General features: G+C 42.5%; 1 protein-coding gene across 1 annotated transcript in view; it reads left to right on the plus strand.

The window, feature by feature from the left end:
* LOC138296821 (ATP-binding cassette sub-family C member 10-like) overlaps positions 1-17,194 on the plus strand; it is a 669,768-nt gene that overhangs the window by 381,277 nt on the left and 271,297 nt on the right. The window contains exons 12-13 of the mRNA XM_069236276.1: positions 5,401-5,709; positions 7,529-7,655. Coding sequence (XP_069092377.1) covers positions 5,401-5,709; positions 7,529-7,655 — 436 coding nt within the window. The remainder of the gene's footprint in view (positions 1-5,400; positions 5,710-7,528; positions 7,656-17,194) is intronic.

Genomic DNA, 17,194 nt, shown 5'->3' on the forward strand with positions numbered 1-17,194 from the left:
ATTGCATCCAGTGTACCCAATACCAAAGGAAATCAGAAAAAACCTAGATGAATCTGTGCTCGAAAATGAAAAATAGTAGTAAGGGAATACTGAGATACTAGCAAACATACCAGAATATACCCAAAGGTGAATTTAGACGAGCCAGACTTAACTGTTCTAATATCTCTGACTATGACAAAACGTCCTCTGAAATGACCATGAGACTTGCATCCAGGGGGTATAATCGGGCCTCTCTAAACACCATTAAAAATGAAGTGAGAAATATGGATCGGAACTCTCTGTTGAACAAACCTAAAAATGCAACCATCCGCTTTATCACAGCCTTTCACAATGGTCATAATCATATTTGAAAATCACTTAGCAAATTTTGGTTTCTACTTCTGAACAACCCTTCGATTAACCAACACATCACTAACCATCCACAAATAGGTTTTAGGCGGGCACCTAACCTACGCAATAAACTTTGTCCCTAATTTTTTCAACGAAGGTCTTCTACTACATTTTTACCATCTAAACCAAAAGGCTTCTACACTTGCAGTAAATGCTCTGTATGTAAACTGGGCCTTTCCAAATCTACATCAGTCAGTATCAACAACCATACTCATCGGATCACTGACTTCATTAATTGTTCCAGCACTTTTGTTGTCTATGCCATATGGTGCCCCTGTAACTTAACCTATATTGGTAGCACGGTCCGTCCTTTAAAAATTTGAATACAGGAACATTTTCGGAACATACAAAAGTCTGATATTCAAGCACCTATGGTTGAACACTTTATCAAGTGCCACCAATACCAACGCACCTTTACCTTTAGTGGTTTACGACGTATTACATCCTCCCCGAGAGGAGGTAACACACCACTGCGATTACGCCAAGAAGAGAGCATTCTAATAATCAAACATGATACTGTTAACAATGGTCTCAACAAAGATCATGAATGGCATTTTTGGCTAATGTAAATAATATAAGGTTTTGTGCCTCTTCCTTTTCCTCCTTTCGCCTTTCAGGAACTGGAATAAGTCCATGTTTGACATTTGTTTAAGCTCAACTCTAGTTCTTTTTTATAAATGTACATGCTCGATTCATTGTTTTTGGTTCTATTCTGTTTTACTGTACGCTTTATATCCAAGTAATAATGTTGTTTCCAATTGCATTGCTGTTTACTTACTAGCTGTCTTTCAGTTTCTTTTTTCCTTTTTCTTTATCTGTATTCATTAAATCTCTTTGGCCCTTTCCCCTATCTTCTTCCTCTTTTCCTTCTTTCTTTTTTTCTTTTTTCCCCTTTTTCCCTTCTTTTTTCCCTCCTTCTTCTCTTTTCTTTCTTCTTTTCATGTACTCTATTATCCTTTTGATATAACTTACCTGGCTTTTGCTTATTATGTTTCTCACCGAACATTACCTTATTACATAAATTTGGTAGAACATGGTTTCAATAAGATGGAGCTATTTGCACCGATGTATCAACCCAGCTACTTAAAGATGACAGCTATTTTCCCCATTGCTCACCAAGATGGCGCTGTCCGCCCCGTAGAGTGTGAGTCCTCTCTCTATCCCCATTTCGCTTATTTAAACATAGACATTTGAACGCGAATTCAAACGCGTACGCGCCCGTCCCGTTTCCCGTGTTCTTCTCTGTTTTTGGCCGTATTTGTACGGCATTTTGATTCCATGCATTTGAAATAAGGTAAGAACAGGAGTACACTCGCTATTTGCAGATCGATTTACCTATAAGCGGGATTTTCTAAAATTGGCTCTCATTGAACCCCGTAACATAGCCTACTTTCAAGAAAGTGGTCTCTCCATTAAACACCATGACTGTTTACTGTTTTGTTTAAATACGCCTACATTTAACTTGTTTGTATTTCTGAACTTACGAGTTACGTGTGTTATAGCTGTTCGACTGATATAACCCTTCTAATATCATCGATCGAAGCTCAGAATTCCACAACTATTAGATTATATGCAGTATCTTCCCTCATTTGATTAAGCTTCTAAGATTGGATCTTTTTGAATTTCGAACTCTAGCTTACTTTTTAGAAGGTGGTTTCTCTAATTAACTCCGTGAATGTCTACTGTTTTGCGTTATATGCCGTAATATATTTTGTATGTATTCCTTAATCTATTTACTAATTGTATCATAGCTTACACGACTAGCTATAAGCTTTACAATATCTTCTGTCATATTTTTGAAAAGTCTTTGAATGCTTCAACCGATAGACTATTGTCTCCTTACAGAAAATGACTATTTCAGTTTTTATTCCACATATGTCTGCCTCACTTCCCGTGGTATGTTTGCTAGTATCTCAGTATTCCCTTACTACTATTTTTCATTTTCGAGCACAGATTCATCTAGGTTTTTTCTGATTTCCTTTGGTATTGGGTACACTGGATGCAATCGTGGACTTTTTTTCTCTTAAAAAAATCTCTTTCCCAAACCTCACCATCTTTTTTAACATCACTTCCTTTTGGGAGCACGAATGACATGTCACCGTTTGCTTTCCTGATTCTTATGGACTTCCAAAGTTTTGAGTCTGATCCTAATCACCTACTAATTCCTAGTTATGTAATTGGTCACAATAATTAAAATTCTTTCTTATCCTTGGATTATCACATCCCAACTTATTTTTGCACGGGACTTCTTCTCTGCTCACTTTTTTGATGGTGTCTCTGATGACATCTTACCTGTTTATATGAGTAACTCTACTTGAAATTTGTTTTTTCTGTTTATTTCCAGCCTTGAGAAAGCCCCGGCTTATATATAGCCAAAGGGGGCGAAACACGTGTTGGCTGATCCTCTCCTCTTCTTTTGTCTTCATTTTTGGACCTTGGACTCTGCATTTTGCTCTATAAATAAGTGACTTTTTGAATAATTGGGACTACAATGCCTGTACAACAATGAAATAAATCTTTACTTTTACAATTTCAAGAACCTCCTGAGTGGGACTTCACCTCTTATTTATATTGTATACTCTCTTTAGAGGACGTGGGTCCCTGTCCTCTGGTCAAGTCCCCCATCTCATGAAGTAGGCATTCAATACAGGAGAATAGTGACTTTGGGCCCCCTCCAATTCTTGGAGTTTTTTTGATTTCAGGTTCTGTTACTCAGAATCCTTTGCAAACCTCAAAATTTGGCCAAAAAAACACTTTTTCCTCACTTTTCGGGAATAGAAAGTTTTGGAATCTGAGAGGAGCCCCAAATTTCCTTCCACCCAGCGTTCCCCCAAGTCTCCTGATACAAATGGTACCTCACTTGTGTGGGTAGGCCTAGTGCCCACGAAAGGAAATGCACCAAAACACTATGTGGACACATCAAAATTATCAAATACTAAACTACCTGTTTTTGCAGGGGGGCACCCGCGTTTTTGGTGCTGGGCTCAACAGCCATATAGGGAAATCTACCAAACCCAAACATTTCTAAAAACTAGACCCCCCGAAGGAATCCAGGGAGGTGTGACTTGCGTGGATCCCCCAGCCTTTTCTTACTCTGAATCCTCAGCAAACCTCAAATTTAGCTAAATAAATCAGTTTTCCCACATTTCTGTGTGGGATCACCGCACCGGCACAAACTACATCAAAGCCAGAGCCGAACTTCACTCTCACACCATAGCCCCATTGAAGCAATTGTAAATGTGTCTCTTTAGAAAAAGCTCACACAAGACAACTGTGACACAGGCCCCTCGAAACAATTATGTATATGCCAAGGTAAATACTGGCTTTCTGCATGAAACGACAGCAATGCGCGAGAGACAGTGAGTCTCCCTTTTCTTTTCTCACTTTTTTTTATATTCATGCCACTTCTGTACCAAGCTCTACTTAAAGTTACAAATCCTGTCACGCGCCCTGAAAAACGTCTATCAAGAGGCCTAAGACAACTTTAAATATAACAGCAGCATTAAAAAAAATCAAATAATTCCTCACATATTGTTTCCATAAATTGGAAAACAAATCAGTTGTACAAAAAACAGCAATACTGTAAGAAACAATTCAGTCACAAAGCAATGAATATATGTGCTAAGCTGTGGAGCAGCATTTAAAAAAGGAAGAAGATTCCTTGTAGAGACTATTTATGTGTTGGAGACATCCTATTTTGGATTGTTGTGTCTATGATGTATTTTGGATTGTTGTGTCTATGATGTATTTTGGATTGTTGTGTCTATGATTTATATGCGTTCTTTAAGTGCTGCAGGAGTGGCATTAAAGGGATAAATGCATAATGATAGCCTCCGTCTTGTAATGAATCTTTGAGCTGAGGTGACAAATCCTGTAGGGAATTCTAAGCAAAGTAGAGAGAGCCTAACATGGGAAAGAAATCCTGGTGAGGGGAGGAACTTTGAAGTGAATTCTGAGCAATAGAGGGTGAGTCTTGAAAAGCATATGAATATTTAGCTAAAACTAGGACCCTGCAATAGAGTGCTAAACAGATGGGTTTTGGAATAGTAAGTGAACAGTGGGCTAAGCAGACGGATCCAAGAATATAAAGGGAATCTTACACTAAAGAAAGGGCTCTCGGAATAGAGAGAAACGTCTTGGATACAGAGCGGAACCCTGGAATTGCAAAACGGAATCCTAAGCAAAAAGGAAACTCTGGCGGGAATCCTATGAGAAGGAGACATTTTCTACATTAAATGGGGAATGCTATACCACAGAGAGAAATTTTGCAATCACAAGTGAATCCTGAGAGGGATTGTGTACAAATTAGGGAATCCAAAGATGGGCAGTGGAATAGCAAGGATAGCCCGAGCTGAGGTGAGAGATCATGGAAAGATCAGGATTCCTGAGCTAAGGGGTACATTCTTGAGATAATCCTGAGCTAATGAGAAAGAGTCTAAAGAGAAGTTCAAGCTAAAAAGATGGATCATGACATATAGTGAGAATGCTGGAAAGCAAAGTCTGGGTCAAAGAGAGGAATAGCGATGGAATCCTGAACCAAAATTAGAAAATATATGTTATGCAAAAGTGCACAGGTATGGAAAGGAACGTGTGAAATGTTTTACTTTTATTTTTAATGATGTTCACAGCCGTGCTTGATGTAGCCCTAGAAAAGAAGTGATCTGGAGGACAGAATGAAAAGCACCCTGATTATTTCATAATGCATCAAGCCTCTTTACCACCTCGGGTGAACTTTATGGATGTTCAATCATGGAGAATATAAACAGGGGACAACCAACCAAGGATCACTCTAAATAAAAAGTTTTATGTTTATTTTAGTATTTATCTGTGTATTACTAGTCAATTGAATTAGTGCCATAGGACTATGCACCCACTGCTATGATTGTTTTCCAGGGAAAGTCATAAGCTTAGTAAATAATTCCTGGGGAGGCATTCCAGCTTTCTCAATTTGAGCTGAGCACATTAGGGTTGTACCCTTGTTTGATGCCTCGTTGTACTTTGTCTCATCAGCATCATCTAAATGTAACAACGAAGACGAGGAGGTTGATAATCAGGATCAAAGTCAGAATGTTATGGACTCAGGAGATCAGTCTGAAATTGAGGAGGAGCAGTCAGGGGAATGCCCTGAGAATGATACCACTCACCACTGTGATACAGAAAAAGGGCAAGCGTCAGAAGAGCCCAGGTGTGGATTTGAGCTCACTGATGAAGAAGACAAGAAGGAAGGCTTGCTGTCCCTACTGGTCTACAGGACATACTGGAATGCAGTGGGCACACCTTTGGCATGTGCCGTCCTATGCTTCTTCTTCCTAGTGCAAGGTAAGTCAAGACTCTTATTCTGTGTACTTCACAATCTGCAGTTGCAATGTGTGGGGACTATTAGAGCATCACCCTCAAGTGGTAGCTGATTCCATTCTGCAAAATACTAGAATATGTATTTAATGATTGAAAGGGAGTGGTCTGTAGGGTGTACAAAAGCTTAAATCATGGCTACCATGTACTGTGTATAATGTGTTGAACAACAAGGAGGAGAGTTTAGGTAACGGAGAAAAAAGTAGGCAGTTGTTACCATGTTTTGCTTGGTTGATGGCCTGGACTGAATGAGAGTTCCTCTGAAAAATCTTCAAATTGAATTATTAGAGAGGATGTTTATGGTATTTGGTAGAAGCAGGCTTTTTTGACTCAGGTTTGAACTAGGTGGAAGAGAGTCCGGTCGTATCTTGATTGGCATATTATTCCAGATCCTGGGTGTGCAGCCTCAGAAAAAGTAGGATTATGTGGTCTTGTTGTGGTGTTTGGCTTGTAAGTTTAATTATCTGGTGCTCTGAAGATGCAAATGGCTACCTGATAAAATTAGATTCTTCCTTAGGTAGTGTGTTTAGTGTAACTGCCTTTTGAGGTTATAGATGCTGTTATTAAGTGTACAACCTGCTTGCAAGGGGACACATTCAGTTTGATTGTCATAGGGGTAATATAGTCAAATTTTTACCCGGTCTTGTTGTAGTGTTTGTGATCTTTAGCCATTAAATAACTTTGCCCATGGAGTATTAATGCTAACCGAAGTGTACATCCACACTGTATTAATGCTAGAAAGACAACAGGGCATATTTTTGCTCCAGAAGATGCTATCCCCTTCAGGTGTTTCTCTTGTAACCGCTCTGCATTTGCTGTATGTAACTTAACACATAGTATTTTTTTTTAATAAATATATCACTGTATTGTGTGTGTGATTACTGTGCCATACTGTATCACCACTCCACTGCTGAGATGTGCTACAGTGGGAGAGTTAAGTATACAAAATGAGTCTGGGACATCAGTGCTAAACAGAAATACCCAGTATAAATACCACTAGTAAATACTGATTGGCTGTGGAACTAGAGAGAAGGTTTAAAAAAAACCTGCCCACTGTGCTGTCTGCCGCAGGTGGGAAGAAGGAGAATTAGGGACAGGAGCTAGCCTTAAGAATGTTCTAGATGGAGCTATTTAAATTGAGTGATCTTTCCTGGAGTGATGGGATCTGTACACTAGATGTTAGCAGCCATACAACTCTACTACGTAATGGCACTACAGTCTTGGTATTCCCCAAGGATCATATAGTATATGAGTGCTGCACATGGTGTTATTTGTTTTCTAAAATAGATGTTGTCTCTGAGGTCTATAAAGCTTAGCTAAATGCTGCCAAATCTCTCAGTGACAGGTAAGAGGTGCTAAATCGTCTCATCTCCGGTGATTGATATAGTCACTTCGCTACAGCATTTAAGGGATGGAGGCCCTATTGGTCTCCTGAAAGTGCTGATAACTTTGACCATTTCCTGATTTTAACTCCCTCTGTCCTAGATGAGCCTTCTTAGCTGTCTCATCATAGATAATCAATGATAAGTCCTTTTTACTTCAGCTAATTTCTAAATAGCCTCCTCTACTAGGCTAAGCTACATGTCAGACCAGGGATATGATCTCTCTATTCACCCAGCTCATCTATGTAACTTTCTCACTTCTTAATTTAACTTTGTGGCCCAAGAAGAAAAGGTCTGGTCATCTCACCATCCAACACAAACCTTCTTTTGGGAAATCTGCCCATCACAGCTTTCAACAAGTTCTTTACTCTATTAATCTAACAGCCTACATCTTGTCTTCACAGCTTCACGTGAAGTCCCTGGTTTGTGGCTTTCCCACTGGGTATCTATTCTGACAAATCAAACCGGAAGAAACCTTTCCAGAAGGGAACAGGCAGCTCACTCAAATATTCCCTCAATGGCAGACCCAATGTAAGCAATTTATCTTATTTAATGTCAATACAGACATGTTTCCGCAATCAGACGAGGATGCTATTAATACTAAAGCAGGTCAAATTAAAAGCTCTTAAACTCAAATACAAGAAAAATACAAACAGTACTATCTGTTTAGCTGCACCACCCATTGCTAGATGCCTATGACCCACTTTTGCTCTTAATAAAATAGGATCTACCAGTGACATGCCAGTGTCCAAATCATTATATTTTTAACATCTATTTTCTACATTCTGTGCTGTGTCACCAATGTCTGACAGGCTGGGGAAAGATCAGACATCCACCTTTGTTAAAGTGCATGGATTGATGGTGTTCTTAGAAATGTGCCATTACTTGAGTAATGCCTGCTATTTCCCCCACCTGGAAATTCCACTGGCTAAAATCTGGTGAAATTTCCGTGGCCCCAGATGGGCCACAAATATGTAATTCTTCTGGAATCAGGTGCAGCTACTCGATTTCTATGGTAAATTCTGATGTCTACTCTCAAAGGTCCAAGTTAAACAACCATGATATTCCAACATCTTAGTGCTACTGATATCCACAGTACTGGCAATTTTGAGTGTGGGAATAATGATGAGATATCCCAGCCACCTCTCAAATGCGGCTACATTGTTTTACCCAGGTAGGGACATGGGGACTGTGGCAAGCAGCTATGATGGTAGAGAGACGGATGTGAAGATATTAGAATTGGATTTTCCAGAACATTTTAAGGAGCTCGTTATGAAGTGAGTGTGCTAGACCTGGCATCCTTGGCGTGGTCTCCCCTAATGTTTTGCCTCTGCTTCCCAGGATGTTGATGTGTGCTGTTTTTGTTACTCTGGGTACTTTAACACTGAAGATCAGTGTTAAAGTGCAAGTGCTTCCTATGTGAAATTACATGTGTAATTGGCTTTTCCATGATGGTGCATATTTTATTTACTAGTAATTCCCTAGTAAAGTGCACTAGAGGTGCCTATGGCCTGTAAATCAAATGCTACTAGTGGGCCTGCAGCACTGATTGTGCCACCCACGTGAGTAGCCCTGTAAACATGGCTCAAACCTGCCACTGCAGTGTCTGTGTATGCAGTTTTAAACTGCCAATTTGGCTCGGCAAGTGTACCCACTTGCTGGCCTAAACCTTCCCTTTTTATACATGTAAGGCACCCCTAGGGTAGGCCCTATGTAGCCCCATGGGCAGGGTGCAGTATATGTTAATGATGGGACATGTACTGATGTTTTTTACATGTCCTAACAGTGAAATACTGCCAAATTCAGTTTTCACTGTTGCAAGGCGTATCTCTCTCATAGGTTAACATGGGGGCTGCCCTTAAATATTCTTAATGTGCGGTTTCCCTTTGAGAGCAGATAGAAATCTGAAGTTTGGGGTCACTGAACTTACAATTTAAAAATACATCTTTTAGTGAAGGTGGTTAGTTTTTAGATAGTTTGAAAATGCCACTTTTAGAAAGTAGGCATTTTCTTGCTTACACCCTTCTGTGACTCTGCCTGTTTGTGGATTCCTTGCCTGGGTCAAACTGACAGTTGGGCTGTTTGTGCATCTCCTCTAGACAGTGACACAAAGGGAACTGGGATGTAGCCTGCATATTCCAATGAACCATCTGAGCTAGAGTGGAGGGAGGAGTGGTCACTTACACCTGAATGGGCTGTGCCTGCTCTCACACAATGCAGTCTCCAACTCCCTGGTGTGTATCTGGGGCCTGGCCTGGGCAAGACGGGATCCTGTAAACAACAGGGACTTTTTCTTTGAAGTTGGGCAACTTCAGAGGCAGAAAGGGATATAAGTATTGGACCCAAAACCCCAGACTTTAGAGCACCTCAAGATTACTTCAAGGATTCAAGAGGAACCTCTGCCGGGAGAAGAGCTGCAGAGCTGAGGAGAAGTGCTGCCCCTGCCTGTGACTGTGCTTTGTTGGGCTCTCCTGCAGTTGCTACTTATGCCTGTGAAAGGGGACAAAGACTGGACTTTGTTGTGCATTCCTGCTTGAGAGGTATCTTCAAGGGCTTGGACTGAGCTTGCCTCCTACTTTTTGAAGCCTCAGGGACAGCAACGGCTTTAGCAACCAGTTTCTGAGTCTGCATGCTGACTCTAACTTGTCAGAGGGTGCCATTCCAGTTTCTGGGGAAAATCCTGTGAAACGATGCTGGACGATGCCATGTGACTTCTTAAGGATGCTGCTGCGCGGAACCTGTGACGCCACCTGCACCTGAAGCCGTGGACCTCACGGAAGTGCGACGACACCACTGACATCGCAGGCCGAGCTTCACAGACACTGCTACCACTCCCAAGAGCTTGCAAGATCGGAGTGTCGTAGCCTCGACGTTCGACACACATGACTCCTTTGCAGCATCTGTGACCCTGTGACGTGACCGCAACCCCGTGAAGCTGCCCCGCAGCGTCGTAACTTCACTGGGAGCTTCGACTTTGCCGGAAGTGCCAGGGACCGACAAAGCTGCCTCACCTACAGCGCTCCACAGCCAGGACCCAATGCCTCTTTGTGACACCTCTGCTCCTCGACTCTGCAGCAGCGGAACTGACGCCGCATTGGATCATCGACGCCTCGTTCCCCGACTCTGTGCACTGGCCTGTTTTCCACCCATTTTTCTAAGGTACTGTACCTGGCGGTCCGTGTGACTCTGTAAATGTGTTGCACTGTGGGAAACGACTCCGTCATGATGCCGCTTAACTTCAAATTGCAGCACTGGTGCTTCTAAGCTCTATTTTCAAGATTTTTATTACTAAAGTCATAGTTTTAATTGTGTATTGTGGATTTTTTTCGCATTTGGTCTTGTTCAACTTAGATAAATATTTACTATTTTTCTAAACCTGTGTGGTGTCCATTTTGTAGTGTTTCACTGTATTACTGTGTGTGTTGGTACTAATACTTTACACATTGTCTCTGGGTTAAGCCTTTCTGCTTGTACCAAGCTACCAAGGGGGTGAGCTGGCATTAACCAGGTGTGTTTCTGCTTTGTCCTGACTAGAGTGAGGGTCCTTGCTTAGACAGTGGGTAACCTGACTGCCAACCAAAGACCCCATTTCTAACAGTGATAATGAGGCATTTGTCAAAATTCGCACGTGCATTGTCAGCCCACATCTCTGTCTCAGGATGGCCAAACACACATGCACACTGAGCTCTCTCCAACCTGAGTTGTGTTGCCAGGTTTGAGACAGCATGCACAGGCTCCCAGTCTGCCTTGGAGTGCAAATCAAGGATGCTCAGGTCACTCCAGCAGCATGAGAGCAGCGTTAGGATTGGCCGCAGGACAGGCTGGGAGCCTGTGCTTCACAAGTGGTAATGCGACAATTTGGCAATGCATCGATTGGCAGGTACTTTTTTTCTGTTTTTGTTTTGTGATCCCCCCAAATCCCCACCCACACCCAAAACCCACACCCCTGCTCCGCCACTTTGCCCATACACCAGCGGCAACTGTTTGGAGGGGTCTTTGGCACATTTAAAAAGTGGCAACATAGAATTGTGTTTTTTGTGTTTTTCCACTGAAACAGCTACTGTCATTGAGGCAGAAAATCACTCTGATGAAAAGAATCAGTTGACTGGTGACAAACTCAAAATTTTGCAGTCAGCCCACCATAGTCTAAATGAGGACATAAGTGCTTGGACGACCCTTCCTTCACTTTGCTAGGAGGAGTGATGATAGGTGTGAGCCCTTAAATGACTTGGTTATTTACATTCATTACTCCAAGAGAAAAAGAAACCTTGCCACAGTCTTAACAAAATAAACTACTTTGTGGTTCACAGACAGAATTTACTGTACAAAAGCAAAAACAAACTACCAAATGGCTCTAGGAAGATCATCACATCTGACGACATATGTGGAGGTTACCCCCAGTGCTTCTTGTAATACCCACCCTAAATACTTAAAACATATCAATTTTCCTCTTGTCCTCATCTAGGGAAGGATGGGAGGAAAGGTAGGACAATAGCGAGGAGAACTATTACTCTGAGTAATGAGGATTACTTTAAAGTAACCGTGCCACTACGTACCTCATCAGCACTCCTCACCACAGTCGTACCAGAATTAACATATACCCAAGCCAGACAGCAAGCAGCAAGGAAATTGATACATACACCAATGAAAGATGCAAAATCATGTGTATTCATATTATGAGTATTAATGTACTGCTGAAAGAGCTGCTGTATCAAAAAAGGAGGAAAACAAATCAGCCATACTTAATCAGAAATGAATTATGAAAGTATTTGGGCTGGTCTATGTGGCCTCTGCACAAATGTCCCTGACGGAGGCCTCTTTAAACGCCGCCCAAGAAGAGAAAAGCCCCTTTTTAGACCGACCTTCTATGCCCAAAGGAAAGGCAGTACCTGCTGCCTGGCAGACCAGGATAAAAACTGCCTTACTCCAATAGGACAGGATGACACCTAAGGACAATGACCTTTATTACCAATCCCAAATGAAACAAGCAAGAAGTCTGTTTTTCTGAACAAATTAGTCATTTCCAGGTAAACAGCCTAAGCCCTGACCAAATACAGGGTGTGCCATGCCATTTCCTGCTCTGATGAAGAAAAAGGGAAAAGAACTGGAAGAACCGAATCCTGAGAAGTGTGAAAAACCAAGGAGATCTTAGAAATAAAAGCAGGATCCAGATGGAGACCCATCTTGTCCTGAAACAATCTTAAGACTTGCTTGTGAAAAAGGAGAGCCCCAATCTCCCCCACTGCTGTCCTAATGTAATAGCCAACGGGAAGATCACCTTGAATGTTAAAAGCTTTCGAGAGACTGAAGGGAGAGGCTCAAAGGGAGGACCGTGAAGGGAGGTCAGAACCAAATGGAGATCCTAGGGAGGTACAGGTGAACGAACCACTGACCTCATAAGGTGGAAACTCTGTAGAAGACAGGAAATTAAGAGATCAACCAGTAACAAAGAGGGATCCCTAAAAGACCTAATAGCCACCCACTGGCTATGGAGGGTAGACAGCGAGAGAACCAATAACAAATCATCCTTAAGGAACCGAAGGATATTCCTCCTTCACATGTTACTGAATGACAACTCGTGAACACCAGGAAGAAAAATTTCTCCAATGCCTCTAATACCCAAAGGGTGCTACTCTTCTGGGAATTCTGAATAGAAACAGCAGTCCTAAATAGATAAGTTGCTGCCTTTCAATTTCCATACCCCCATGCATAGGTGTTGCAGGGATGACTCTGGAAGACTGGGGTGCCTGATGGGAGAGGGGGATATGGGGGAAGATCCATAGGGGCTAGACCACCAGATGGACCAACTAAGCAAACCATGGGTGTCTTTTCCAATTGGAAACCACCAGCTGAACTTCCACCTCCTCCCGAAAGATCTTCATTAGAACCTTGTCAATCAGAGGAATAGGAGGGAATGAATACAAGAGACCTGGAGGCCACCACATCCTCATTGCAACCACTACCCATGCACTCTGAGATGGAAGAACGGAGCAGACGTTGGGTAGAAGAGAATTTTCGTGGGATGCCAAAAGGTCGAGCCAAAGAGGTGCCAAATCTACATGCAATCTCCTGAAATGTGTGCAGGGATAGACTCAGGGTGATCGAGGTGGGAAAGGTGCTGCTCAACAGGTCTGCATGCCCACTTTCTCCCTGGAATATAAATCACTGTCAGAAACAGTAAGTTCTTCTCTGCACAAGAGCCTATTTGCTCCACCAGAGCAGCCAGCAGCAGATAATGAGTACCCCCACTTGATTGATATAAGCCCTTAACACCTGGTTGTAGGTTCTGATCTGCACTGCTGAGTGGCAAAGATGGTGGGCAAAGGCTAGAAAGGCCTTGAATGGTGCTGTCAAGTCCTTCCAGTTCCAAGATCTTATTGATTCTGGAACCATCCACAACTGCTGAGCTGATAGGTGTCTCAACGTTGTGCCCAAAACCAGACAGTTTGCATCCGTTGTGATTGTCAATGGACAAGGGGAAGCCCGAGGAACACCCTTGGCCAGGTGTGAAGGAATCAGCCACCACTGCATCTTTCTGGTTATCTCTGGTGTGACCTGAGCAAGGACATCTTAATTGTGAGAGCTGGGATTCCACAGGGAGAGGAGATGTTTCACCAGGTGATATAAGTGAGGTTGAGCCCAAGAAACTAGATATATTAACGCTGACATGTTCCTTTGCACCCTCAGCCATTATCTTGCTAGAGCCTGCTGATGACTCCGGAGGTTCTGAAGACTGGTTATCAGTCTCTGTTGACTGTATGGCAGGAGCAACACCTTTCCTACCCTTTAGTTGAATAGGGCTTAGAAGCACTGAAACTTCTGTGAGGGCACCAACTTGGACTTTTTGGTGTTGATGAGGAACCCGTGGTGAGACAGGCACTTGCTGGCCAGCTGAACAGCCACCAAGCCCTTGCAAAGAGAATTGGCACAGATTAACCAATCATCCTAATATGGAAACACCAACAAACCTTAGGAATGAAGATTTCCCACAAAAGGCTTGAGGTGCCAAAGACCAAAAGAAAGGACAGAAAACTGCAAGTATGATCTTGAGTCAAAAAACTTGAGAAATTGACAAGAGGAGGGGTGAATTGGAACATGCAAGTATGCAAACAGAAGTTCAATAGACGCCATAGACATGCCAGGAGAAATGAAAGGGATGCTATGTTGCAGGCTTAACATCTTGAATCTCTGGTGTGGAGGAAAAAGTTCCAGTGTTTGAGATCCACCACTGGACGAAAGTCTCTTGATGTTTTTTTTACCAAGAACATCAAGGACTGTAGCCCTGTCCCCACTCGTCCTTTTTCTAGAGCCTCTCTTTTTCATGCATTGCGTGATGTCGGGGTCTGAATGAACCCTTCCACTTGAGAAGAAGAGAAAGATATCTTGTAACTCTCCCTTACCAGCTGGCACACCCGAGTCTGTCATGTCTACTTCTTTAGATGCCATAAAGGCAGAAAGGCGACCTCCGACTGCTCCTTGATAGTCATTCTGTATGATTTGAAGGGGTTGACTGATTGGGGCTATAGGAGCTTGATGCCAGGATTTTTCTTAGAAGGGCATGCCACTGCCAGGTCTCCTGCCATGAAAGGGCTGGCATGAACACTTACTCTTGGCTGTTCCCCCAAAAGATCTGTGAACACCGAAGCCTCTTCCTCTGCATGATGATTTAACTGGGGTTAATAGCTTACAATCTTCTCATAATTCCCTTCAATTGAGGGTCAAACAGCTTGTAACCATTGAAGGGAGGATGAGAAAGGAGAGCTTTTAAAAAGTAATCGACTTTCCAGGATATCATCCAAATATGTTGGCGAGTTGCAACCACTGAACTTGCAAAGGACACTGCTGGTGCAAGGGAGTCAAAGGTATGGTCAGACAGGAACCTGACGTCCTGTTCCATCACTGACAATGGAAGTATCTCCCACATCCTGCAGTTCCTCTGCCAAGGACTGGAAGTCATGCAATAAGCACTGTACAGTGTATGTACTGTATGCACCAGCACAAATAGAAAAGTTCATGGTGGAATAAGCCTGCTTAACTGACACTTCACCTTCTTCTCCGTGTGATCTGGAGGGAAGGCATCTTCTGAAATTATGGCAACACTGGGTGCCAGCCCGACTATCAATGAATCAACCTTTACTGTTGTGGGAAATTCCTCAGCAAATTGATGGAGCAGGTGTTTTTTAGCCAGGAATCTAGGAAGCCCAGGTTTTTCAATGTCTGCTCATTCTCTAGACAATAGTTTACGAATGGTCCAATGGATTGGCAGACTATCCGGTTCTTTCCCCTTATATCGACTAAACAAAGTCCCCTTCTTTCTCTACTGTACAGGCATTGGGGAAGTCTAGGTTTTTTCTATTATGTTGACAAGAGAACCTCTTTCATGTATGTGCCCTGAATGTGTCTGCCTCTGAATTCCTCATCTCTAGAATGGTCAGTCGGGCGTATGAGAGGTTGAATATATTGAGAGCTTTGAGGGAGGCTGTCCTTCACTGGCTGCAAAAGCAGCCTCCACTGCTTTGTTAATCATCAATTGCAGTAATTCAGAGTCCTGTGTTGTTCTGTACCCAGATGCTTGCTGACCTTCCTAAGAAGCAGGAGAACCCCGATGGTTCATTTTAGAAGCACGTGTTTCCACCATGTTAAAAGACATAAGGAGAGAAAAACATGCTTCCCTATATATCCCAACTTACTTCCTGTACAACCATTTCCTAGCAGCAGCAGGTTAGCTTTACGTAATATAACGAGCATTGGTAAATGCATTAGGTTTTGCTTATGTGATTATTAATAATTAGATTATTTTGTGCACACATCCTTCACATTTAGGAAGGTAAAATAACTGCAGAAAGAGCATCAGAAAGCATGTTTAGTACATTAAGACCCAGTCAGGGTCATACCAACTCCACATTAGCGTAATTTTTTTTATACTAATGTGGCGTTGGAAGGCCAAAACCGCTGCGCCATATTTACACGCATTGCACCATTTTGTAACCACTTATGCCACATTATGCCTGTGCCAGGCATAATGTATGCAAGGGGGGGGCTTTCTGGTGCTGGGGGGGGCTGAAAAAATGGCACAAAGAAATCTAAGCAATTTCTTTGCATAATTTTTATCAGCATTTGTAACGCCTGCTAAGAGCCTCTGGGTGATTTGCAGGATTAGCTACAACTTTTTTGACTCCAATCCGGCAAAGTGCCGGACTAGCGTGAAAAATCAAGATGCTAGTACCCATGACTACTGCCACGGTGTGCCGTATTTTAAATACAGCACACACATGGTGGCGTTATGAGGCGCTAAGGGGTGCAAGAAAAGCGGCACTGCACTAGGTGCAGCGCCAGTTTTCATAAATCTGCCCCTAAGATTATAAACGGAATCAATTAAAATGCCGCAGTTGTAATGACTAATAGGACATCAAAATACATAAAAAAGAACACAATAGCCCTGAAACTACACATCTTGCTAAATCTGCAGCTTAACAATGTGACTGTGTGATACACATTCACCAAACCCCAGTGTGCACAAAAACTGGACAATATAACTATCCGCTTGGATAACTGAAGCAAAAGTTGGGAATCCTTTGGCTAAGATGTAGATTTTTAAGTGAAATATCAATTTAGCTGCTTTAGTGTTCAGAGTGGCGGTGTGTTTTCATGACAAATGTGCAAACGTTCCTGTTCGCTAGTTTCAATTAGCATTCTGGGCAGGAAGAGTGTTGTGTTGGTCAGCGCAAACCTGCCACAGCGATGAGGCACGCGCGGCAACAATAACTGAGGCGACACAGTCTTTGGTCACACTTTCCCATGGGCTGTGCGTGTCCGGTGCCCCCGCTCCTTACTTTGACCACGCCCTGCTAGCCCACGTCATTTATTAACCCTGGCCCATGTGGTAATGGGCACTTCTCACTGTAGGATACATGGAAGGTATCTCCTATTATCCTTAATTACTAGTGCTCATGGTCCAGTTACGTCACTGGTGCGACCCTAAATTTAAAAGTGCTTGGCATTAAATCATTTTCATTCCTAATATATTCTCTCTGTATATTTGCATCCAGTCGTTATTTTCGTGCATGTAG

The sequence above is a fragment of the Pleurodeles waltl genome, chromosome 5, assembly GCF_031143425.1.
Source record: "Pleurodeles waltl isolate 20211129_DDA chromosome 5, aPleWal1.hap1.20221129, whole genome shotgun sequence".
NCBI lineage: Eukaryota > Metazoa > Chordata > Amphibia > Caudata > Salamandridae > Pleurodeles > Pleurodeles waltl.